Source organism: Oreochromis aureus, linkage group 8 (genome assembly GCF_013358895.1).
Source record: "Oreochromis aureus strain Israel breed Guangdong linkage group 8, ZZ_aureus, whole genome shotgun sequence".
In the NCBI taxonomy this organism is placed as follows: Eukaryota; Metazoa; Chordata; class Actinopteri; order Cichliformes; family Cichlidae; genus Oreochromis; species Oreochromis aureus.
Genome location: NC_052949.1, coordinates 31415063 through 31441474, shown reverse-complemented (window position 1 = coordinate 31441474; position 26412 = coordinate 31415063). Strand labels below are relative to the sequence as shown.

At 43.5% G+C, this 26412-nt stretch overlaps 1 protein-coding gene across 3 annotated transcripts in view; it reads left to right on the top strand.

Annotated features, from left to right (window-relative positions):
- rab3gap1 (RAB3 GTPase activating protein subunit 1) overlaps window positions 1-26412 on the top strand; it is a 99162-nt gene that overhangs the window by 42448 nt on the left and 30302 nt on the right. For all 3 annotated transcript variants that reach the window (XM_039616664.1, XM_039616663.1, XM_039616665.1), the window contains 9 exons: window positions 4114-4279; window positions 5168-5267; window positions 9070-9151; window positions 9339-9407; window positions 12291-12364; window positions 13036-13128; window positions 13269-13441; window positions 14039-14140; window positions 14318-14490. In XM_039616664.1, coding sequence (XP_039472598.1) covers window positions 4114-4279; window positions 5168-5267; window positions 9070-9151; window positions 9339-9407; window positions 12291-12364; window positions 13036-13128; window positions 13269-13441; window positions 14039-14140; window positions 14318-14490 — 1032 coding nt within the window. The remainder of the gene's footprint in view (window positions 1-4113; window positions 4280-5167; window positions 5268-9069; window positions 9152-9338; window positions 9408-12290; window positions 12365-13035; window positions 13129-13268; window positions 13442-14038; window positions 14141-14317; window positions 14491-26412) is intronic.

Sequence of the window (26412 nt, the reverse complement as noted above, 5' to 3'; positions counted from 1 at the left end):
GGCCAGGACTCTCCTCTTCGGGTTTTTGGGGGATGTTGCTAACTCCAGGTCTGATAACAGGCACCACACCCGCAGTAGATGTGCACGGTGTGAGGTCTCGCAGCAAGCTAACAAACACGGCGCATTTCTCGGCTTTAAAAAAAAACGCTATGCGTCGCCAGGTGTTTCATCAGATTTGAGGTGTTACCTCCTTTGACAGTATCACAGTATCAGCTTAAAGCACTTGTTGCAGGCTGCTGAGTTTGCACCTTTTGCTGTGAAGTACAGCCAGACTTTTGACCGCTTCGCCTTGGGCATTTTTAATCTGTAGCTCTGCTCTAAAAGAACGTACGTACCTGGCCCCGCCTACTATCCTCGGAAACGTAAAATGATTGGCTAGAATTGGCTCAGGAAAAAAAAAGCACCGAAATAAAGCACCGAAATGTGCGCTGCTTTTCGGTCTGGTTACTACCGTTTATGTCAGAACCGGTGCCATGACCGGTACCCATCCCTATCTGTGAGACATTTCACCGACTCCCTTAGCGTGGCATTTTCAGCAGCGAGCGTTTCCACCTGCTGCTGGCTGAACTCCAGGGATTCTCGCAAGGATTTAAATTCCCAGTGAAGAATCTCCACCAAGGACAGCCTTGCATCGAAACTGGACAATCGTTGGTCGATTGACTCCAGTATGTCAGCAATATCTTTGCCGGCTGGCGATGTTGTGCCGGGGGAATCTGCCGGGCGATGTCTTTTCGACGATGGCGTCTCAGATTTGGCCGGGGAAGCTGCACTCTGGGCCTTCTTCATCACGAGATCCTGGAAGCACTGATCGATGTAATCTTGGAGAGCCTCTAAACTCTCCCTGTTGTTCTCCAGGGTGTTGGAAATGATTTAGCTTGTGTTTTGATGCAAACCTTTGTTCTCCCTCTTGGTACCTGACAGGGGATTTCTTTAAATCACCCCGTAGTTCTTCAGCTGAGACCCCTGAGTTAGAAAAGGTTCCCCTTTTTCTAAATCTGTATGTTCTTAGAGAAAGAGGAAGCTGTTAGTTGGTAAATAAGTTCATCACAAAAGTTATTAGGTGAAAAGTCACATAGACATGTGGTTTGCTTAGTGATCCATAAAAAGAGCACATTTCCAGTAGCTGATCACATTATGTACAATTTTCTTTTAACAGTACCATTTTTGCAAATTTGATCTTCACTTTCACTGTTTTGCTGATGACACCCAGTTAGATCTCTCCTGCAGACCTGATTCCTCCCTCCCTCCTTCTTCCCTCACAGAATGTCTATCCGAATTAAAATCCTGGTTCAGCTCTAATTTTCTAAAGCTCAATGAGGATAAAACTGAAATCCTCCTTATTGGCACCAAATCCAACCTACTGAAGGCGAACCATTTCTCACTCACTATCGATAACTCCACAGTTTTCCCTTCTCCTCCTGACAGTTCACTTTCCTATAAATCTCACATCAATAATCTCACCTGTTCTGCCTATTTCTATCTACGCAACATTAACAGATTACGTCCTCACTCCCTGCCGGTAACTGATGCCCTCAGGGGTTGGTGCGTTGGTGGTTCTTGGTGTCCGGGGGCTGGGTGCTCAGGTATGCACCAGCTCACTCCCGGTGACTACTTGGCGGGGCCTGGTGCCTGTTGCTCGGTCAGGCCTCTTCCGGGGCAAAGGGGGCCCTCGGGCCTCCGGCCTCTGGGCCTGCGGCTCGGTTCACTCTGGCACAGCTGGCTGCCGGCAGAGCCGGCGGGCACGCCACTGCAGCCCCCTCTGGCTTCTGCTCCGTGGCTACTGGGTGACCCCTCATCTGGGGCTCTCCTCAGCTCTTCCCAGGAGGGTGGCACGGATGCCCCTCCAGTGGTCCTCCTTGGGCTCTCGCACTCTGGGGCCTCTGGATGTCTGGAGCCTGCATCTCCTCCATGCCTGCTTCATGCCCTGGGGGACAGGGCTATGGCTCTACATCCTCTAGCAGACCGTTACATGGGAAAACCTTTTGAATACAAGCGCGCTGATCCACACAGGTGTGCACACGGGTGTTCACTGTTCATAGACATAAACTACACCTTTATTGGCTGCTATTTCCAAGCACATTGTGCGCTGTCGGTCCTGCTTGCTACACAACAACATTCAATATTTAGTATTTACTGCTGTTTACACTTAGCTAGATTAACGTGATGGTGTTGTGTTTAGTATGTTGCTCTGTTTTGGGTTTTTTTTTGCTTGCTTGTTTTCTCTTCTTTTTCTCTCAACAGGTGATCCAGGAGATTTTTTTTTCTCTCTTCTTTCTCTTTTTAAGTGCCCTTTCTCACTGTCCCTCTTCCCTTCTGTTTTTCTTTTCCTTCATCTTTCTTTCTCCCTTTCCTATCCCCCAGTCATGTCTGTCCCGTCTGTAACAACTGAAAATAAAATAAAATAAATAATAACAACAACAAAAAACCCCAAAAAACAAACAGATTACGTCCTTCTCTCTCCACCCAGTCTACGTCCATTCTTGTCCACAGTCTTGTTACCTCCCATATTGACTACTGCAATTCTCTCTTGCATGGTCTCCCCCAAAAATCCCTCCATAAGCTTCAACTGGTTCAGAACTGCTGCTCGGATTATCACCAGAACTCCCTCCTACCAGCACGTCACCCCTGTTCTTCGGGAACTTCACTGGCTCCCTGTGAAATTCCGGATAATATACAAACTTCTGCTCACCTTCAAGGCCATTCATAACCTCGCACCTCCTTACCTTTCTGACCTGTTAAGCACTATTTCTTCTGCCAGCTCACTTCGATCTTCTTCTATCCAGCTTGCTCTGCCTTCTTTCCGGCTCAGCACCATGGGAAGCGGAGCTTTTAGCTGCTCTGCTCCCAGGCTGGGGAACTCTCTACTCCCTGATGTAAGAAACACTGGTTCTCTCCCCCAGTTTATATCTCAACTCAAAACCCATCTGTTCAAATCTGCATGTTCACTGTGATCCCACTGTTTGTTCATTTTATCTTGTGCTTTTGTTTTTATTGTTCTTCATTGTGTAATTGTTCTACTATGTGTTTTTATCTATTGTACAGTGTCCTTGGGTGTCTTGAAAGGCGCTTTATAAATAAAATTTATTATTATTATTATTATTATTCTGCTGGAAGAAGAGTTTTACTGGCCCATCTACAGTTAGATTGGCTTTTATTTTTATATTATTTCACTTTCAATCTGAAAAATGTTAGAAAAGCCTTCAAATTAACATGGTCTCGCCCACCCCATGCCCCCCCTTTAGACTCACCCCTGTTTGCTGCAGGTAAAATGTGACGGTTGTAGGCTGTGACATGTAAACATGGTATCAGACTAAATGAATAGTTCATCAACATATTTGAATGTAGCCTGTCTTCTGTAGCTTTCCTGCTGTGATGGAGGACCAGCTTTTTCAGAGTAAAGGTTTTAATGATGATCACGAGAGCAGCGCTGCTGAAATACGTTTTCAACTGAGCTCACCGTCTCAGTAACGCCTCTTTGCTCCTCTCAGTGTGTAAACTTCAGCTCCACGTCAAACTGTGCAGCGTCATCATCACTGCTGCGTGTTTTCAGTGTTTTTGTTTAAAACTGGGGATGTTTGGGCTTAATGTTGCCAGACTTTTTATTCACATGCTGCTCCTAAATAAGTGTGTTTTGCATGGCTGTTTATACTCGCAAGTGTGGGTGAATAATGTATATGTGTTAGTCCCCGTAGGGAAATTACTCCTCTGCATTTAACCCATTCACCCAATGCAGCGCCTGGGGAGTGTGTAGGTACCTTGCTCAGGGGTACCTCAGCTTAGCCGTTCACTGGATTCGAACCCCCAGCCTTCCGATCATGGGGCCACCACTCCACCTACTGAGCTATCCCTCACACGCATTTGCATCGTTGTACACAGCATATTAAAACCAGTCTGCGTAGCACTCAGCAGTCCGTGCAGTGATAGTGCTGACATACATGCCAGTACAATGCGGTTCTGCAGCTTGTTCAGAGTGACCCGTAGTTGCTCTGTGTTTCAGTCAGACTGTTTAGTTTAGCTGGATTGTTGCTGGTTGAGAGAAACTGAAGCTGGATGTCGGGCGTGTACCAGAGATCCTGCTAGTAATGGCTTCTGCTGTTTATCTTGTGCGTTCAGTCAGGTGCCGATGTTTGTGCAGATCCAGCAGAAGTGGAGGCGGATGTATGCCGGAGAGTGCAAAGGACCAGGTGTGCGCACCGACTTTGAGATTGTTCACCTGCGCCGAGCGCCCGTGCAGTACAACCACTTGTCCGGCCTGCTTGACATCTTCAAATCTAAGATAGTAAGTGCTCTGGAACAACATGTTTTTATAGATCATAATTCAAGGTTGTTTGTTTGTTTGTTTTTTAATAAAGAAAAAATATAATTGTGCAACCTCAGAGCGTCATGTACCCATGATGATGATGATCTCCTCCTCCTCCTTCTCCTCCTCCTTCTTCTCCTTCTTCTTCTTCTTCTTCTTCTGTCACACAAAAACTGTATTCAACTTGAAAATAACACAAACATATCATCTTATAATATTCTTATCTTATAATAAGAATATATTCTTGTAATAGTTCTTTAAAGAGCAGGTTGATAACAGTACAGCACACTGCTTAGTTATGTTAACACTGGAAAAACAGAAGAGGAAGAAGAAGATGTCTAATTCTGTGTAAATTTTTGTGGAGTTAATTTGTGAATAAAATAAAAACTGTTAGGAAGTGGATGTTGGTTTAATGATCAGTTTGTTTGAACTTTGTTTATTCCTATTCCTGGAAACACAATGAATTCCCAAAAGTCATGTTGTTTAACCCTTTCATGCACAGTGGTCACTGCAGTGACAGCTATTCAAAGGCTGTTTTCTTGTATTTATGTCAGTGTTGATGGTATACTTGCACAGAAACACTACACACTGCTGTGTCCCTCCATACCCAAATCATAAGTTAAAACCTATGTTGTCCAACTAACTGGACATTTAAAAAATGAAGTTCAAAAATCTTTTTTTCATTTCTAAAGATGAATAAAAATCCTGATCGATGTTGTCATAATCCACACATGAAAGGGTTAAATATGTTCAGTGTGTTCCCAGAAACAGTCGACAATGACGTGGTGTAATACACGCCTGTACAGAGAGATTGATGCTGAAGCTTGTTACCATAAACATGAGCTGATTTCTTCCTGTTGTCATCAGGGTTGTTCCCTGTTCCCTCTGCCTCCAGTCAACATTGCCATTCGCTTCACCTACGTTCTCCAAGACTGGCAGCAGTATTCATGGCCGCAGCAGCCTCCAGGTAAGCAGAACATGTCATGGTATTAATACACAAATAAAAAAATGTAATATTATTATTAAGAAATGATTTAAATTTTTAAAGTACATATCAGCAGGTGGCTGACATCCAGAAACCCTGCCAGTGGCTTTTAGGAGTCTTGTGTGAGACAGGTCATGCATTGTTGTTTCCTGTGGAACGATTGTATGTGCTGGTTCCAGTCTCATAAATCTTTTCACTCGTCTGTCTGAAATCGTGTGGGGAGAGCTTGGTCGTGGCTGGTTTATTGTAAATAAATAAAACCCCTGCAGGGGCAACGCCAGGATTATGGCCCCAACACTGGAACCTTCAGTAATTTAGAAGTTCTTCTGTAGCCGATGCCATCAGTACGTTTTGCAGTATTAAGTGTGCAAAGGTCTTGAGAGAGCTTGTTGGTTTTGCCCATCATGAGACGCTTCTTGTGTGAAACCTGGCTAATGAGGCCATCAGTTGGGACTGAACCGACTGATATTAATTTGCACTAAGTGGCAGGATTGCTCTGTAATTACTCATAAATGTGTCTTTTTGCACCTTTCTTTCTGTCCAATACATTTTCCCCGTGTCATTCTTCATTGTTAGACGTCATGTATGGACATCTATGGTAGCGCTGGGTGATATGAGGAAAATGTAATATCACAATATTTTTTGGCTATATCACAAAACACAATATAAATCACGATATGTTACACTCATTCAAATCGACCATTCAGGATGGTTTTCTATTTTCAACATAAAAATGATCTGAATGAACTGAAATGTTTTCTTTTAACCATCAGCTGCACACAGAGGATTTTCACAGATTACAGTACAATCACAGTAAGTCTCTTTCTGTGGTCAACACTTTAACAAACAAAAGATCACAGCAACAAAAAACGATGTCAAGAAAGAATTCATGAGTCAAAATAAAACGACTGAAATGAAAAAGCTGCTCTGTTGTGCTTATAAAAATGGCAAAATAAAAAAAATGGGATGACATCAAATTACAGAAGCAAAAGTCGAGACAGTGACTGTAAAACAGTTTATTTAATGTTTTCTTGGTGTGTGGGGAGACGTTGACATGCAGAGTTTAAAACATCGTTACTTTTGCAGCGAGATTCATTCTCTCACCGTCTGAAACTCCTGGTGTCGCCATATTTTTACCTATTCAGTTCAATTCAATTTTATTTATACAGCAATAACAACAACAACAACAACAGTCGTCCGAAGGCACTTTATATTGCACAGTAGACCCTACAATAATTGACTATGTGCACGAGAAAATGCTAACTTCCTGGTTTGAGGCCGGATGTGGGGTTGTACATTTCCGGTAGCTTTACTTTGCGGTAAATCGCTACTGCGAAGATATACTCCAAAATCATGTCCAAAACTTGAAAACGGAAAGATTGCGTTAAGTTCCAAAGAGCAGAAGGTGGGAACACTCACCACTGTTGTGTCACAAAAAAATCTAATGATAGATTTTGACGTTTAACCACTTAAGCCCCACGTCTCCAGTACCGGGGGCAAAAAGGAGGAGATCACGTTTAATCGGTTATAACGCGGGTTGAGAAATATAAGTCCAGACATGTGTGGTATCCACAGAAACCTCATAATCTCAGCTAAAATGTCATATAAACCATTTCTACAACCACCAAACACACCGAAAATAAGCCGCGATTAAACAAGCAGTTATGTAAATGCGCAGAAGTCCGCTAAACAAACAAAACCGAACCAGAAATTCTTCAGACTTCATGTAAGTAACCGATTAAAGATAGGCTGGTTAGCTCCCAGAGCTATCACTGACTCCACACACAAAGTTTCACCACGATCAGACCAAAATTCACTGAATTAGCCGCAAAAGAAGACCACAAAAACACACAGCGGCGCAAATGCTCTAAGACAGAAATTGGCTTACCGTCCCGATTATTTTCGCCGGTAGCCGGTAACCACATGATTAACGTTTAAAGAGTTTAGATCGATCGGTTGTTTGCATCACTCAACACAAGCAGAACTGCATCACTGCAGCATAAGACACATCGTCCACATTCAGAAGCACATCTCTGTATAGTGACTGGTCTTATTCTTTAAACAGGCAAATGTTCAGCATTCAAACTACAGGTGAACAACAGTCACAGATGTTTCCCGTTATGTCCACACCTACACAGCATGTTAACAAACCGTGAAAAAAGCCACACAAAAAATGAACGATTGCTGGTGAGGGTTTCTTCTAAATTAAAAAGTGCAGTACTGGATGTCCACGATGTCCACGCATCAAAAAAATAAAATTGGCTACTTGATTTCACCTATCGCTGGTTATTTTTTGAACATAACACCACAATAAACGAGGGACAGCTGAGAAATATAACATTTGAATCCCTTTTCTCTTTTGCTCTGAGGCGTGGGGGCAAAATATCGACAAGTCCATGAATCATCATTTACAGTTATATTGGGTAAATGACCAAGACATCTATAGAAATGTAAATCGACGCTTAATTCATTCATTTGGTTAACTTCTTTTGGACATTAAACAGGGCGCGAATAGGACACCGGAAACAAAGCTCCCCACAGGAGTTTTTCCACCGGAAGTAGCATATGCTAACGTGCACATAGTCAATACATACAGAGAAAAACCCAACAATCATATGACCCCCTATGAGCAAGCACTTTGGCGACAGTGGGAAGGAAAAACTCCCTTTTAACAGGAAGAAACCTCCGGCAGAACCAGGCTCAGGGAGGGGCGGGGCCATCTGCTGTGATTGGTTGGGGTGAAAGAAGGAAGACAGGATAAAGACATGCTGTGGAAGAGAGACAGAGATTAATAACAGATATGATTCGATGCAGAGAGGTCTATTAACACATAGTGAGTGAAGAAGAAACACCCAGTGCATCATGGGAATCCCCCAGCAGCCTACGTCTATTGCAGCATAACTAAGGGAGGATTCAGGGTCACCTGGTCCAGCCCTAACTATATGCTTTAGCAAAAAGGAAAGTTTGAAGCCTAATCTTGAAAGTAGAGATAGTGTCTGTCTCCTGAATCCAAACTGGAAGCTGGTTCCACAGAAGAGGGGCCTGAAAACTGAAGGCTCTGCCTCCCATTCTACTTTTAAATACTCTAGGAACAACAAGTAGGCCTGCAGTGTGAGAGCGAAGTGCTCTAATGGGGTGATATGGTACTACAAGGTCATTAAGATAAGATGGGGCCTGATTAATTAAGTTGAACTCCAGGCCTCAAGGCCAGTGTCCTGCAGGTTTTAGATGTGTCCTTGATCCAACACAGCTGATTAAATGGCTAAATGACCTCCTCAACATGTCTTGCAGTTCTCCAGAGGCCTGGTAATGAACTAATCATTTGATTCAGGTGTGTAGACCTAGGGTGAGATCTAAAACCTGCAGAACACCAGCCCTCGAGGCCTGGAGTTGGCCAAGCCTGATTTAAGACCTTGTATGAGGAGCAGGATTTTGAATTTTAACCATTGTACGTAGAAAAACTCACAATACATCGAGTTTATTTGATATATTGTTTGAATAGTTTAAAGTTGTTTCTCTGCATGTGTGGATTGGATGGGTTGTTACCGACATCTAGTGAGAATTTCATGTCAATAGCACCTTTAGAAATATATGTAGAAAACTGATGATGCGTTCAATATGTTTTACGTGTGTGTGTGTGTGTGTGTGTGTGTGTGTTGACAAACAGAGGTTGGCTGTGTTACTGAACTCCCTGACTGTGAGGAAGCCCTGGGTGGGCTCTGGTGACAGACTGCCTGCTCTGCTGTTTGGAAGATTATTCAGTTTTTTGTGTTTTTTCTGGTAGACTTTGATGCGCTCCTTGGTGGTGAGGTGGGGGGGGTGGAGTTTGGGAAGTTTCCATTCGGTGCCTGTGAGGAGCCAATAAGGTAAAAACTGTAATTTTGATGATACTAAAAATTACAGTCACATGTTTTCTGCATACTGGTGTGACGGCTTTGTTGCTTATCACGTGATCTCGGAGCCACTTCATCATCCTTCTTATCTGTGGGTCTGAGGAAGGCTTACTTTGTTTGGTGTTACTGTGTTTCTGAGTGATGTTTTTCACTTTTGTAGTGAACTTCATCTCGCAGCAACCTGGCCTCATCTTACTGAAGGCATAGTTGTGGATAATGACGTGTACAGGTAAGGCTGTCTGTGTGTGCAGGGTTCTGGTGTACTGTACTAAGAGCAGCTTCAACATACCAACTAGATCATTTTGTTACCTCGCAACACTCAGCCTCACTGCATCTGTGTCATCAGCTGTGCCACGAGGAAACCGATGGGCTCAAATTGTGGTCATAAATATTTTGTAGTTGTGAGTTGAAACTCGCACGCAGCCAGGGGACCTGAGCGCAGAGTTTTACACACAGTTTGTTGCTTTCCATCTGTAAGACGACCTTAACAAAAAAAAATTGTAACTTGTGTAAATATTTTTTACAAACACACAAATTCTCATCTGTAGATGCACAAACATAAAATCTTCAGATATTCTGGCTTAGAAGGTTACAAAACTCACAACTACACATTTGATTTACAAGTACAAATGACCACAATCTGAGCCCATAGAAACCAACACAAATCAGCCAGTGACCACAGCTGATGCTAGCATGGGCTATGGTACACCACACTGAGTGATGAGGTACTCGGGCTAGAAAGACAACCACAGTTTGAGGCGGTTGTCCTACTGACATTTGGTGTTTGTGTTAACGATCCAGTGGAAAAGCTTTGATGGGAGTGAGCTGTTCACTTGCACTATAGCACACAAATATGGCGTTATTTTTGTGCCATTATTCTGAGCGCACGTAAAAAAATTGAGCGCACGTCAAAAAGGTTTGCAGGTGCAAGTGTTGCATTTTGAGGAGAAATTTATTTTGAGCAAAGAAAAGCTAAATTTGAGTGAACGAAACTCATTGCTGCGTGCAAAAAATGTATTTCAGTGTTTGCTATTATCCACACACACACACACACACACAATAGCAGCCCCTCTCGCTCAATTTTTGCATTTGCGCTTGCTCGCAATGTGTTGCTTGCGCTCTCAACATTTCTGCCCGTGCGCGCTCAACTCTTTCTGTACACCGTTATATGTGTGCCACAAAACCAGCCAATCACAGACTTGGATGCAAAAAAATCTGATTGGCTGTTTTCGTCTCCAATCAGCTCGAAATGACGAAATGCAATATCCCAGAATCCATTTCGTCCAAAACTCAAACGAGGCAGTGGTGGAGGAACACAGAGTGGCGGAGTTTGAAATATTACTCTTTCTGGGTCACAAAATAAACTTTTAAGATATTTTTATGCGAGAATGTTGCTGTGTAAACTTCAAATATCTGCTCATCAAGACATCACATATTTGCAAAAGTGCTCTAACGTTTTCGGATATGCCTGTTACCCACCAGCTGACCGGGTGGTCACTCGGGTTACACAGAATATATGAGGCTGAACTGACAAAAAAAAATCGGCCGACTACACCACCAGGTATTATAGGAAAAACCATAAAGCCTTTGAACTGAAACAAACGCTGTTGTGACAGTGACGTGCACTGTCTTGTTGGTATATATGTATGATTTGTATGACCTTCATGTTTCCCTCTCATCACATATCCAAACTGATATCATGACCAGCAGCTTTACAGCTGTGGCTCCAGTAAACATCAGCGGATACTACAAAGTAATATTAAATAAATTCTAACAACAGCTGATCAAGCTTGAACGTGCTGCTGTTGTTTAACGCGACATCCGCTGGTTTCTTCTTTCTGGCGCAAAGTAGGCGATAAACAAACAAGAGAGAAAAGCCGATCAGCTGATCATTGATCAGTTTCATAACTGAAGTAGCAACAGGAGACGGAGGGGGGAGAATGAGAGGAGAAGAAACAGCTGTGCAGCAAAGACACAGAATAACTCCAGCTTTGTGTCTTTTTCATTCTAGCTGAAGTCCGGGACGAATCGCGTTCCTTCTCCCCTCAATACAGATGTATTGTAATTGGTCCAGCCCAGAGTTGATCATCACCAATTGGCTAATCCACCTTTCATTGTTTATACCATTACAAAAACAAACATAAAAATGAAAAATCACCATCGGTGGGCCGATGGCCAGTACAGCTATGCGGTCAGCTGGTGGGTAACAGACGTCTCCGAAAACGTTAGAGCACTTAGGCAAATATGTGATGTCTTGATAAATCGAGCAGATATTTGAAGTTTACACAGCTACATTCTCGCATGAAAATATCTTCAAAGTTTATTTTGTGACCCAGTAAGAGTAATATTTCAAACTCCGCCACTCTGCGTTCCTCCACCACTGCCTTGTTTGAGTTTTGGACGAAATGCATTCTGGGATATTGCATTTCGTCATTTTGAGCTGATTGGAGACCAAAACAGTCAATCAGAATTGTTTTGCATCCAAGTCTGTGATTGGCTGGTTTTGTGGCACAAATATAACACTGTACAGAAATGTTGAGAGCACGAGCAACACATTGCGAGCAAGCGCAAATGCAAAAACTGAGTGAGAGGGGCTGCTATTGGGTGTGTGTGTGTGTGTGTGGATAATAGCAAACACTAGCTTTTCTTTGCTCAAAATAAATTTCTCCTCAAAATGCAACACTTGCACCTGCAATTTTGTTTTTACGTGCGCTCAAGTTTTTTTTTATGTGCGCTCAGAATAGTGGCACAAAAATAACGCCACACACAAAACGCTGTGCTGAGCACTGAGCATTGCACGTACACACTGCATTGCTTCATATTTCACCCGTAAAGTGGGAAATGGGTGGAGCAGTTTATTAAAAGGGTAAACGTACATGGGTATGCAGACTGTAAGGCCCAAACAGAGCTGGCACAGGTCTAACAAGCTTGTGTATGAAGGGACAAACTGAGTGTGATATAAGGAAATGCTTACATGTGTAATTGTTTTGATTACTTGTGAAGGACTACGTCACAAGTAATCAAACATGACTCACTACTTATAAAAGCCCTTTAACTAAAAGTGTATATCAGAAACTCTCCTCTACTGTTTACTCTGTTTATCATCCAACAGTGACCTCGACCCTCTTCAAGCTCCTCATTGGTCAGTTCGAGTCAGGACAGCTGAAAATCCTCAGTGTTTACTGGGTAAGTGAAATTGATCAGTGGGACCCTCAGGGACAGAGACCATAATGCTTTGGGGCAGACCACAGAGGTTTTACTAGTCAGTACAGATTTCAAACGCACTGCTGTGAAATGCTAAAGTGCACTGACCTTAATGTTGCATTTTTCTGGTTACTAATACACTTGGATCCATTACAAACATACACATCATTGTATGATGTGTGAAGACTTTTTATGGCTTTGCTTTTTGTCCAAACAGCACAGAGGAAACCATTTCTAAGCCAAGGGGCTAAAATTCATGCATCAAATGATACGCAGCAGATAAGATGAATGTAATCAAGCTACTGATAGAAAGAACATAGTAAAGGACAAATAAAGTGTCTTTTTTCCTCATTGTTCTCTGCGTGGGCCACCCACTTCCTCCCACAGTCCAAAGACATGCAGTTAGTGGGGACAGGTTCATCGGAGACTCTAAATTTCCCACGGTGTGAATGTCTGTGTTTGCCCTAGCTGTTGTTGTTTTTGGGTAAAAACTCTTACATGTGATGTAAAGTGGACTTTTCTTTTGTTGCCACGTCCATGATTTGGAAAATGTTACACAGATGTCATCCTGCTGCGCTGTGCTGAAGCATGTGCTTTTTGAAAAGTTTGAATAAAAAAAACATCAGTTCAGTAACTGTTTTCGTTCCCTACAGGTGAGGCTGTGACAGAGCTCTTTAAACTCTGCTGTAGGACTGAGTCCACAGAGGAGATTCCTGGAAGAGGATACGCTGAAGATGAGGGCAAAGGTCAGGTTCCTGGCTTTACTTGTTGAGTGACCATACTGCATTCTGGAAACGTGCGTAGCTTACTGGGAGATCTGGGCATCTCTGCTGACCTGGACCTGAGTAATTGAACAGAAACTCTTGGATGTGTTTGTCGTCTGTAGAAAACAGTGATATCAGCTCTGCTTTGTCCAAGCTCACCGAGCCAGCAGCAACTGTGCCCATTTCCAAACTGTCCGTCTCCAACATGGTGCACAGTGCCCGGAAGCACATTCGCCGCCATCGACGCATCGATGAGTCGCCCCTTAACACCGATATACTCAATTCTGTCCTTCTGGTAAGGGTTAATCATGTAGCCTGTTTAAAAGGAGTTAACTAGTCCGAGTTGACTAATACTTGACTGAGTTTTAATGGTTTCAGCTGCAAAATAAGGAAATTGATTCAGACAGAAGAGGTGTGGATCCTATGTTAGGAGACAGTGAGCGTGATATTCAGAGCAGCAGAGACCTTGGAGCGTGTGATTGTTTGACTCGTACTGATGTGGCTCCTGCTTCTTTTCACAAACAGTTTTTCCTTCGTGGTTACTGTTGTGCCCGTCACACTCAGCAGGTTAGAGCTCGAGCTAAGACAACCTTGAATCTTAAAACTACAGCTGTAATTGCATTTACGTCCTACAGTGCTGTCACAGATATTGATCCCATCTGACAGCAGCTCAGTAATGCACCAGAGCGTCATCTTAAACAGGATATCAGGCAGCGTTCTTATTTTTATTGTCTGATTCTGGTCACGTTTAAATCCTGCTTTTACCACTGAGCGATCAGTATCCTGTGTTTTATCATGAAGTGATGAATGCATGAGCTCCACTTGTTTAATTCTTCTAACATCTATAAAACACCAGAGACAGACTTATTTATTTGTGTTGTTTGTGTGTCAGTATCTCTTTCCAGATGCTGCTGTGGAGAAGTCTGACTGTAAGAATAACTCTCAGCTGTCGAGCTCCTGTGGGACATCGGAGCAAGAGAAAACCTCTGATTATGTAAGTTTGCCTCTTCACCACTCGCCCACTCAAGGTTACACTCAGGTGAGGTCAAATATAAGTTTCAGAATGAAGACAGGCTCAGTGCTGTCAGTACTTTGTCAGTATTTTTATTAGAATGTATTAAATTTGTTGTCCTGGTGTTTGATTTCATGCTGGTCTTTTCCATCATTATAGAACCTTTTCCACCAGCTGAAGTCAGCACCCAGTGACAGTCTGACCTACCGTCTGGCTCTGTGTGTGTGTCTGGTCAACTATTACTACGGTGGGCTGCGGGCTGTTGGACACCTCTGGCAGGAGTTTGTCCTTGAGTTGCGTTATCGGTGGGAAAATAACCATCTTATTTGTGGGTGGGTACCTCACATGCTCGTGCTGCTTTTATTTTAAAGATCTCACACATGTTAACATTTTCATTTTAAAGCATGTAAAATAAATATTGAACACGTCAGCAGTTTTGTAAGTAAATATATTTCTAAAGGTGCTTTGATGTGAAATTATCACCAGATGTCAGTAACAACACTTCCAATCCAGACGTCCAAAGGAATCAAACCACAGCTGAAGTTGTGTAATAATAAGTGACACAGGGAAAATGTATTGAACACACTGACATTTATTTATTGCTTTATACAAATGTTGGTGATGACAGTTCATGACACCTTCTGTATGGAGAAACCAGTCCCATTCATTGCTAATGACTTTGACCCCTTCACCACACAAACAGTCTATTAATCCTGAAAGCTCCGTGGATCCTTCCCACAGATTCAGCTCAGGTGATTGGCTGGGCCGTTCTAGCAGCTTTACTTGATTTCTCTGAAACCAACAGTTTCCATTGGCTGTGTTTGGGATCATTGTCTTGCTGAAACATCCACCCTTGTTTCATCTTCATCATCCTGGTAGATGGCAGCAGATTCTAATCAACAATGTCTCCATTCATCCTTGCTGGAGTTATATTTAATGTCTCAGTGCCGTACGCTGAATAAACAGCCCCCCACCATGATGCTCCCACCTCCAGACTTCAGTGTTGCTGTGGTGTTTTTGGGGTGAAGCCACCCAAACACGGTGTGTGTTTACAGCATTCAAAGAGTTCAGTTTTGGTCTTATGTGACCAAACTGTATTAAAGATCAAGTGTATTGTTGTCCCTATGCATTACTACGGAATATGATTAGGGCCACTGGGGAAAAAAAAAAAAAGAAGAATTCTGACTTCTTTATCAGAATTCTGAGTTTAATCTCAGAATTCTGACTTTTTTCTCAGAATTTTGAGGTGGGCACCTGCAGGCATCCAGCTTCAGTGACAGCGATGTGTCCAGTTGTGCAGGTGGAGAACTAATTCACTAAATATGGTGGATATAAGTGATTTTTTGCGTGGCCGAGGGGTCCCCGAAGATGCTATTTTATTAATGGAAGAGCAGAAAGTGAGTAAAAAAAAGAGAGAGAGAGTTTGGTGTCTCTGACATCATCAAACATGTGAACAGCCTTTTTTTTTCTTTTTCTTTTTTTTTTTTTTAGGGCAGCGATCCGCCTGCACCCTTTACAATATTACAGGTCCAAGACCTGTCTTGGTTTAGTAACACGCCCATATCGAGTCGTGTATCCGGGTGTTGTAATGTCTTTATCAGGGGGCTCCACAGGCGGGGGCTGAGAAACCACAGCGCTGTCATTGCTGTTGACTGTTGGTTGAGTGGACTGCTCACCACCTACGCGGTTTCTGCTTTCGCGGAGGTGTCGGCGGTTACGGCGATAAACTTGTCCTGTATCTGTGGTTATGTTGTAGCTTCTGGACGTGTCCGCACAACTTGTGACCACAGCTGGTTTCCAGGAACCATCTTGTTGCCGGAACCGGACCGGTGCGCCAGGATATAGTTGAGGCAGAGGTCTGTGTGCTCTGTTGAAATAAGTCTGCTGGCGCTGCTGGCAGACTTCTCTCCTCTCACGCACTGTTTGCTGGCAAAATACTTGGGGTTCCAGCTGTTTTGGTGTTGCAGGGAGGATGGAGTGGAGTCTTCGGCTCATGAGTAGTTGTGCAGGCGACTTTAAGTTGTCCACAGGGGTGTTCCGGTATTGTAATAGGCTCAAGTAGGGATCCTTATGTTCAGCTTTGGCCTTGTCCAGTAGTTTTTTTTGCTGTCTGGACAGTCTTTTCTGCTAGGCCAGGGGTGTCGAACTCCAGGCCTCGAGGGCCGGTGTCCTGCAGTTTTTAGATAACACCCTGGGTCTACACACCTGAATCAAATGATTAACTCATTACCAGGCCTCTGGAGAACTTCAAGACATGTTGAGGAGGTCATTTAGCAATTTAAATCAGCTGTGTTGGCTCAAGAACACATCTAAAACCTGCAGGACACCGGCCCTCGAGGCCTGGAGTTCGACACCTGTGGGCTAGGCCATTGCTCTGTGGGTAATGGGGGCTAGTAGTGGTGTGGGTGAAACTCCATGACTTTGCGAACTGTTGGAACTTACTTGAAGCATAGCACGGGCCGTTGTCACTAATCACTGACTCTGGAATACCATGCCTGGCCATGGCTGACTTTAGTTTGTGGATCACTGCTTCTGCAGTGCAGCTGTGCAGTCTTTCCAACTCGAAGAATCTACTGTAGTAATCTACGATGATGATGTAGTCTTCCGAGTTCCAAGTGAACAGATCGGTGGATATAACCTGCCACGGTCGTTCTGGTATTGCATGTGACAGCAGGGGTTCATTGGGGTTAGCAGCTTCTCTCCTGGCATGTGCTGCAGGCTCCGACTGCTTACTCAATCTGCTTTCCCATGCCTGGCCAAAACAGAAGGTCTCTGGCTCTGTTTTTACTCTTTTCTATGCCCATATGGCTGGAATGAATCCGATCTGTCATGTCCTTTCTGAGCCTTTTTGCAATGATCATTTTCTCTCCTTTAAACATGATCCCGTCTATCAGTGAGATCTCATCCCTGTGGCTCCAAAACTCTTGGATGTCAGGCAGACATTGAGACTTTTTATCCGGCCATCCACTCAATGTGGTCCTTCTCAGAGTGTTGAGCTGAGGGTCCTGGGCTGTTTCGTTTCTTATCTCTGAGATTCTCTGATCACTGACAGGCATGTTGCTGAGGACTGATTGGATCTGTGCATCCATCCCGTCACATAGTGATTTATTGTGGAACTCTATGGATTTCCGGGAGAGCATGTCAGCTACCGGGATGTCTTTCCCTGGCTTGTGGATGATGCTGATGTTGTACTTTTGCAGTTGTAGTATCATCCTCTGTAGCCGTGGTGGTGCTGATGCTAGTGATTTTTTTGAGTATGGACTCTAGTGGCTTGTGGTCCGATTCAATGGCCACATGTCGACATGTACTCGTGGAACCGCTTGCAGCCAAAGAGAACCGCATACAGCTCCTTTTCTATTTCGGCATAGTTCTGCTCGGTGCTGTTAAGTGACTTGGATGCGTAGGCAACTGGCCTGCCATCCTGCAGCATCACAGCACCGAGGCCACTTTTGGATGCGTCGACCTGGAGTCGTAGCGCTTTCTTGGGGTTGAAGAAGGAGAGAACTGGGCCTGGTTCTCTAGTGATCAGCTCCTTCATTTGTTGAAAGGATCTGTCATGGTTCTTGTCCCATACAAACTCACTGTCCTGCTTTAACAGCTGGTGGAGTGGCGCGTTTATCTCTGACAGGTGTGGGGCAAATCTTGCTAAATAATTAACCATCCCCAGCACTGTTTCCAGTTCTGCCCTGTTCTGTGGGGGCGCCATGTCTTGGACTGCTTTTACTTTTTGTGGATCTGGTTTTAGTCCTTCGTGTGACAATGTGTGACTGAAGTAACTGACCTCTTTGACGCAGATGGTGCACTTGTCAGGGTTCAGTTTTACACCTCTCTCCCTGCTGCGCTGCAGCATGGCCCTCAGGTTGTCGTCATGCTCCTGTTTGGTTCCTCCGAAGACCAACACGTCGTCCACAATGGCTGCCACACCCCTCAGGCCCTCGTAGGTCTCATCCACGCGTCGCTGGAACTCATCCTGGGCTGAGATTATGCCGAATGGCAGCCTGAGGAAGCGGTACCTGCCAAACACAGTATTAAGGTTAACAGAGATTATTCGTGGCTTAGCTTAATGGCCCAGTAGCCTGATCTGGTGTCCAAAACACTGAAATACTTGGCCCCAGCAAGTTTTGTGGTGACATCCTCCAAGGTGGGTAGAGGGTAATGGGGTCTTTGTATAGCCTTGTTGAGGGGTCTGGGGTCCAGACATACTCTGCCTGTCTTGGGTTTTTCCACGACAACAAGTGCATTCACCCAGTTCGTAGGATCTGTGACTTTGCATATGATTTGATTCCTTTCCATGCTGTCAAGCTCGTCTTTGAGTCGGGCTCGCAGAGCGATGGGAATCCGACGAGGTGGGCTGACTGTGGGTGTGACGGCGGGGTTTACATGGAAACTGCATTCACCAGGAAATTCTCCTATCCCTTTGAACACGTCAGCATACTCGTCTAGTATTGCCTGCGAACTGTTGGTTGTCTTGTCTCTTTCCTCCGTCACTGCCATCACGATCCTGACAAGGTTAAGGTCATGGCAAGCTTTCATTGCTAATACAGGTGGGGCGCTTGTGTTAACAACGTGGAATTCCAACGTTGTGGGCTTTGTCTTTGTGTTTGCATTTTAGCTGGCATTTCCCTTCCATGCTGAGTGAGTGTCCCCCGTAATCTGTGAGCTTGTGTGTGACAGGCTTCAGGGTCACATGTGGGAAGAGCGTCTGGAACATGTTGGCTGGAATTGTGTTTGCTTGTGCCCCAGTGTCAACTTTAAACCTCACTGCCTGTGGGGGGAAAACCAAGTTGCATGTCTGCATATGCTTGCTCATCATTTCTTCCTTCATTTTCTATGGTGATGCTATCAATGTAGAAACAGTCTTGCTCCTCATCTGTGTCCTCAGTTGTCACTTCTATGTTCTCTCTCACAGTGTGTACTGATTTGAGGTGGGCTTTTGTCTGCGAAGGGAGTTTTGACCTGCATGCTCTTGCAAAATGGTTCATTTTCTTACACTTTGCACATTGCTTTCCTTTTGCTGGGCAGATGTCTTTATTACTGTGTTGTCCGGCACAATAGCTGCACGTTTTTAGTGTTACATTAGCGTGTTCTTTTGGTTTCATGCTTCTTGTTTGATTTTCTTGTCTGTGCGGTTTCCTGCCGATGGCGTGCACAGTTTCTTGGCCCCTGGAGTGGCCCGTAGATTTTAGCTGTTGCTTTGCTAGCTCGTGTGATCGTGCTATATCTATAGCTTTCTCTAGCGTGAGCTCTGCGCCTTGGCTGAGTAGCTTTTCTCGGACGTGTGGCGAGTTAGTGGCAAATACGATGCGATCCCTGACCATTTCATCTGTATTTGGGTACCCACAGTCTTTAGCAAGTAGTTTCAGTTCTGTAATAAACTATTCAAACGCCTCATTTTCACCCTGCATCTTTTCATGGAACTTGTATCTGGCGTAGATTGGGTTAGCTTTCGGTGTGATGTAATCAGTGTACTTATCGTAGTACGTTTGAAGCTTTCGGGAGTCGTCTGCGGTGAGCGTCCACATGTTGTAGACATCCCGTCCTTTCTCACCGACCCATAGAAGAAGGTAGCTGCATTTGTCTGCCTCCTCCTTCCCCCGAAGAGGACCAGCGAACATTAGCTCGGCGTGCTGCTTGAAACGCCGCCATGCCTTGGGCAGGTTGCTAGAGTCCCAATCCATGCACGGTGTGGGAACGCCGTAGGCCTCGATGTCTGCGCCGTCCGAGGGCGAGGGATTGCATAGAAAACCGCTACTCTGACACCATGTATTATCTTTGTCTGTATACCGAGCTTCTTATTAAATGCACGCACACACCGATCTCTGCTCCGATTCCACTTTTTCTTATTTTTTCCGGAGCTTCTTGCTTGCCAGTAAATTACACACATTGCAGCAACACAGTGCCATCTAGTGGCTGATGCAAACATAGGTCAACATGTTACAGCATGCTTGTTAGCTTATAATGTTATATAGGAATGAACGTGTTTCACGATGTTACAGTATACTCGGTGAATTGACGTTTTAACTGTTGTTGATCGCAGGATCATCCCAGATGGGTTCGTTGCATTTTATTTTATTGTTCTACTATTTCATAGTTTTTCAAGGCAGTTAAGCGGAGCTGTGTTACAGATGCTAGCCGCCTGCCAATATCACTGATATATTTGATGTGTACAAGTAAGTTACACTTAGTACAGCGGAGGAGAGAAACTGTAATGAATGTTTATGCGGATATTTCACTCAGAAAAATGGGTGGCGTTCATACACAGCCACCGACACAGCCCCGGTTGTTGTTCTGACGGTGGCCGACTGATGATCCCCTCACAACATGTTAGCTAACACAAACTAATGTTGTCCATGTAACTGTGTATACGTTAGTGGTACAGCGTCGGAAGAAATGAGCAAACTGTTAACTGTTTATAATGTCAGAATGACATTATCGTTCTCCTGCACTGTGTAAAGTATGTCAGCTCAAGAAGGAAATCATATCTTATACTCTGAGCTGCCCAGTGCACTTAACGCCTACGTGTGGAAATGGTAGGCTGCACTACAGTTCACTACCGGTAAAAAATAAACTTAATACAGTATTTGGGTTTTTTTAATAGAACAATAAAATAAAAAGTGCTGGCTGAGGAGCGCTGCCGCGTTGAACTTTGACCTCGGAGTGACGTGACGTTTGTTCGCACAACCAATAGAAGTGCAGAAAGTCGCAAATCAGGCATATTGTTCGCATAAACACAAAAATAAATAAATAAATAACGAAATAATATTATTATTATTAGGTGATGGATCGTCATATGGGTAAATGATTATAATAGCTTTGCTTTAATATAATTGCACTAAAAGCTCCCCAAAAGGCATAACGACTTGAAATATTAACAATGATAGAATGTTATAGAAACGTTCTGTTGTCAAGACCTAGAAATGTTAATGCTACTATGGTTTGCTGAAACATACCAAAGATAACCTAGTATATCATATGCTGGTGCCTGGGTTTCCAGCCATGAATATTAAGAATAAAGGTTGATATAGAAAACAATGAACAGGGAGCTGGTCAGTTTATATATTATATACTATGCACATGTCTGGCAACAAAACACAGAAGTTGATATTGCAATTGACTGGTAGGCAGTGTTAAGCGCCAGACGTCTGCTTTATATTTTTATTTATGATTGAGTTCATGTTTGTTTTATAATTCATAGATTCACTACATAAGTCATCTTTTCAGGATTAATAAATGTGAAAATATATGTGTTTACATAAAGTAATTTTAAGTTACTGTTTTGGGATTGGAACCTAAAAGGGGGTAGGCGGTTTAATGTATGGCCTTTTAAAAGGATTAACATGTATTTCATAACTGATTGATAATATCACAATATTCAGCTTTTTCAAACAAAAATTAAACATTTCTGTTTAATGGTAGTGTGAATGTAGAAATAAATCAAACTTGGGCGGGGGGGGGGGAGAGATACCAACCAAACTGTATTTATTAATATGATCAACATAAAATGATACTAGTTGGTGCTGACCTCCTATCAGCACTCTGAATTTACATTACAGCAGTAATAAACAGCAATATTCTGACAGAATGACCTGAAAAATGGCATGTTCGGTCACACCTAAAAGATGTCTTTCATTTAATGCAGTGCAGAAATACCTGCATAAAAGGTACCTGTAAGACATGTCACCTACTATCAAATCACGTTATCAAGATAAAGAGAAATATTTTGTATTTATTTGTACATTTACACACTGAAGTTTCTTAAATACTTTGCAGTATTTCTTCTCTTAACCTAATATACAGATCAAGTGGATCTCCTGGGGCATCCCATTCATTTTCAACCATAAGCAGACAATACAGTTCAAAGACTGTTTCATCACAGGCGTATTGACCTTTTGGGCTACACTCTTCCATACACAAAGTGATATCCTCCATAGAAATAGGTTTCAGTGTATGAAAGGGTAGCGTATGTAGTCTATGAAGTGAAATGCTTGGACAACTGCTCGTGACCTAAAGAAAAAAAAGACTATGAATAGGATAGGAAATAAATATGAAAATTAAAAAGGGTAAATTTTAACTAGGAGGGAATAAAATAAAATATAAAAATTAAGTTAAAAATGAAATAACTGTACAACAACAAATTAGAATGAAGGGTAAATTTAACTGGGAAAGAATAAGATAAAATATATAAATTAAAGTTGAAAATAAAATAACTGTACAACAAAATACACAATACACAATAGAGCTGGGCGATATGACCCAAAATTCATATCTCGATATTTTTTAGCTGGATGGCGATATAAGATATATATCTCGATATTTTTTTAAAGCCATAAAGTAAGAACAAAAAGAGAGTTCTTAGTCAAAGCTGTGTCCCAGATGTCACACAGGCACTTTTATTAACATACAGCATAGATGTACATGAAAAAACTACTCAAAAATAATTTATGAGCATTTATTAAATAATGATGCTCTATAAATAAAAGAAAACTATGTTGTTTTGTGCATAATAAAGAGCTCACAATTGTGCAGTCAAAATGTAAACTAAAAGACGCTGAGCATAATAACAAAGACAGATTTCACAGCTGCTCTGTTCCCATCTTCTACCGCGTGACTGACAGCCTGGAGTTTGAAATCCGCTTCGTAACCATGTCTCTGAACAGGTGCCATTTATGGTTCTTATACACACACAATACGGTAATATTACGTTGAAGCACAGTACGTATCACTCCGCGAGGCTCCTCGGTAGCCGTAATGCTCCGACAATCCATCAAGCGGTGCAGCTCCGTAGCTTAGCAAAGTCGAACTAAAACATGTTTTGACAGATTGCTGAGCGCTGTGTATCACATAAAATCGGTTCGCGGTCATCAAGCACAACCAGGATTCATACAAAAGGCGCGCAGTCAACTTTTGAGAAAATGAAAGGATTTCAGGCCGTGCATGGCGTTAGCGTGGCTAGCTCGTCAGCGTGGCTAGCTCGTTAACATGTTGACGCCGTCCAGCCCCACGCACGGGGCGTTGCGCAGTAACTCATTAACGGAGATTTGCCGTGTCCATCTTGTCGCTGCCTGCAGGTGAAGCGATGGGGGAGGAGGGGGAGTTGTGTTCAGTGAAGGAGAGGCGAGGTCGAGTAACGTTGCGTAAAGACAAAAGTGGACGAAAGAGAGGCAAACTTGCGGCTCTGCAACTATAATTATAACGTAACATAGACTATATCGATATAAAGGATATTGTCACATCTTATATCTCGTATAAAAATATATCGATATTTTTTTAAAAATTGATATATCGCCCAGCTCTAATACACAATATAGAAATATATAAGAATGTATGAAGAAATATAGAACAATAACAGCAGCTGTACAAGTATTAAATGGAAATGAAGAAATATAATGTCCAGGGTTGTGCAATCCACATTTGTAAGTGTCTTGTGCAGTGCAAATATGCTTAAAGTGATTTAAGTGATAAAGTGATTCGATTAGATGACCACGCATCTAATCTAATTAGTGTAAACAATGTCCAGAATGTCCAGTGTGTGTGTAAAAACCATATGTGTGGGTCAGTACTATGTGGTGGTGTGATTGAGAGACCGTATCGCCTGCGGGAAGAAGCTCCTCCTCAGTCTTTCTGTGTTGGTCTTCAGGGAGCGGAATCACTTTCCTGACCTCAACAGAGAGAACAGTCCGTTGTTGGGATGGCTGAGGTCCTTCACGATCCTCCTGGCCTTGGTCCAGCACCGCCTGCTGTAGATTTGAGTGCAAGTCAGGGAGCTCGGAGCGGATGGTGCGCTCAGCTGATCGCACAACCCTCTGTAGAGCTCGTCTGTCCTGCATGGTGCTGTTCCCGAACCAGATTGAGATGTTTCCCGTCAGGATGCTCTCTATGGTGCAGGAGTAAAAGTTCCTGAGCACCTTGGAGGGCTGTCGGAAGTCTCTCAAGCGTCTGAGGTGGTAGAGAGGCTGTCGGGCCTTTTTCACCACGGTGTTGATGTGACAGGACCATGACAGGTCCTGCGTGATGTGAACTCGGAGGTATTTGAAGCTCTCCACTCTCTCCACTGGGCACTCGTTGATGACAGGGGTCCGGTAGTTCCTCTCCTGCTTAGTGCTGAAGTCCACTATCAACTCCTTTGTTTTACTGACGTTTAGAAGGAGGTTGTTCCTCTGGCACCAGTTCTCCAGATTCCTAATCTCCTTCAGGTAGGCCGTCTCGTTGTTGTCAGAGATCAGGCCCACCACGACGGTGTCGTCAGCAAACTTAATGATGGTGGTGGAGCTGGTAGTGGCCACACAGTCATATGTGTACAAAGAGTACAGCAGGGGGCTCAGAACACACCCCTGGGGGGCTCCAGTGCTGAGAGTGATGGAGGCTGAGACATGTCCGCCCATCCTTACTGCCTGTGGTCTGCCAGTTAGGAAGTTGGAGATCCACTGACACATAGATGAGCTGAGTCCCAGGTGCTCCAGCTTGGTGGTGAGTGTGGAGGGAATTATGGTATTAAATGCAGAGCTGTAGTCGATGAAGAGCATTTTAACCTTCTAATGTCCAAGTGAGTATGTGATGTGTGGAGGAGATGAGAGATGGCATCGTCTGTGGAACGATTTGGACGATAAGCGAACTGTAGTGGGTCCAGTGTGTCTGGTAGTGAAGAAATGATGAAGTCTCTGACCAGGCGTTCAAAGCACTTCATCACTACTGAGGTGAGGGCTACAGGGCGATAGTCATTGAGAGAAGCAGGGTGGGGTTTCTTCGGGACAGGAACAATGATGGACTCCTTGAAGCATGTGGGGATCACCGACTGAGATAAAGAGATGTTGAATATCTCAGTGAACACAGGAGCTAGCTGGTATGCGCAGTCTCTGAGGATACGGCCTGTGATGCCGTCTGGTCCTGCTGCTTTCCTGGTGTTCACTCTCTTGAAGGCTCTCCTCACGTCATGCTCGGAGATGATGAGCACGTTTCCGGTATTGGCAGTATCTTCCTGTCTGCAGCCGTTAGCGCCGCTAGCACTAGCATCGTTAGCATCCTTAGCTGCAGCCTCGAAGCGAGCATAGAAAGTGTTCAGCTTGTCTGCCAGAGTCACGTCTGCGTTCGTCATACCGGTTGTTGGTGCTTTATAATCCGTTATTGTCCTTAATCCCCGCCACAGGCTCCTAGAGTCACTCTGTTGGAGTTGTGACTCTAGTTTCCTCCCGTAGCGCTGCTTCGCCTCCATGCTCCATGCACCTGTGCTGAGAAAGGTGCAGTTACTTCCACTGATAACATAAGTACAATTCCATCAAAGTATTAAAATGGAATCCCAAAAAGTTGATTCTGTTCATCTGGATGTAGCGTTTTCAGTGTGAGAAATGTTTTGTCAAAAATCATTCCTTACCTGGCTGATTGAGCATGCATCAAGACATATTAAAATGGAAATAAAAGTCATATTTAATTTAAAGAAAAAAAAATGTTCTAACCATATTCATATTTTCTATTTTTGCAGCTAAGACATTACATAGCATGAGCACATGCTTTTACCTGAATAAGATTGAGAAAGCAGAAGTGGATAAGACTTTTGTCCAAAAAATCCCCTGTGAAGTGGCCATCATCCTGAAAAGTTTGAAATAGTGCACAATTTTGGATGAACTTATGTTTGTGTAGGGTAGCCCACCATCCTTCTATACGTTGGTTGGCCGTACTTCTTCCGTAAAGGAAACTTTTCTCACCTGCAAAACTGTCTGTGTGGTTTCTCCGTAAAAACATCTGCATTTGTTCGACACAACCATTTTCTGTACCTCGGTCAGCACATAACCTCTCTGGACGTCTATTGATGCATGAAACTGTTTTCAGAAAATAACTTGCAATCAATTTAGGGTCATTGTTTGTGGTGTAAGCCTCCATCCATAAAACATAGCGGCTAAAACCATCTATGCAGCCACTGATAGCAATACCATATGGTTTCAACTTGTCATAGCCATCCATGTGCCAGAGAGCATTTAGCCCTCTGCAGCTGTACTGACGTCTTCTCAACCGTCGAGCTCGTCTCAGTTCCACACCTTGAGGGTCAACCAATTTGATTATGCATCTTACAGTATCTTGTGACACCACAAATCCATGTTGAATTGCACGAAGATGTAGCTAACGATAACCTTGCATCTGTCCATTTGTCATGATCTCTTGTTGGACAAAGGCTAGCATTTCCTCCAAGTTTGATTGATTCTTCCTTCTAAAAAGCCCAAGTCTTTTACAAATTCTCTTTAGAGTTCGAACACTTATAATTG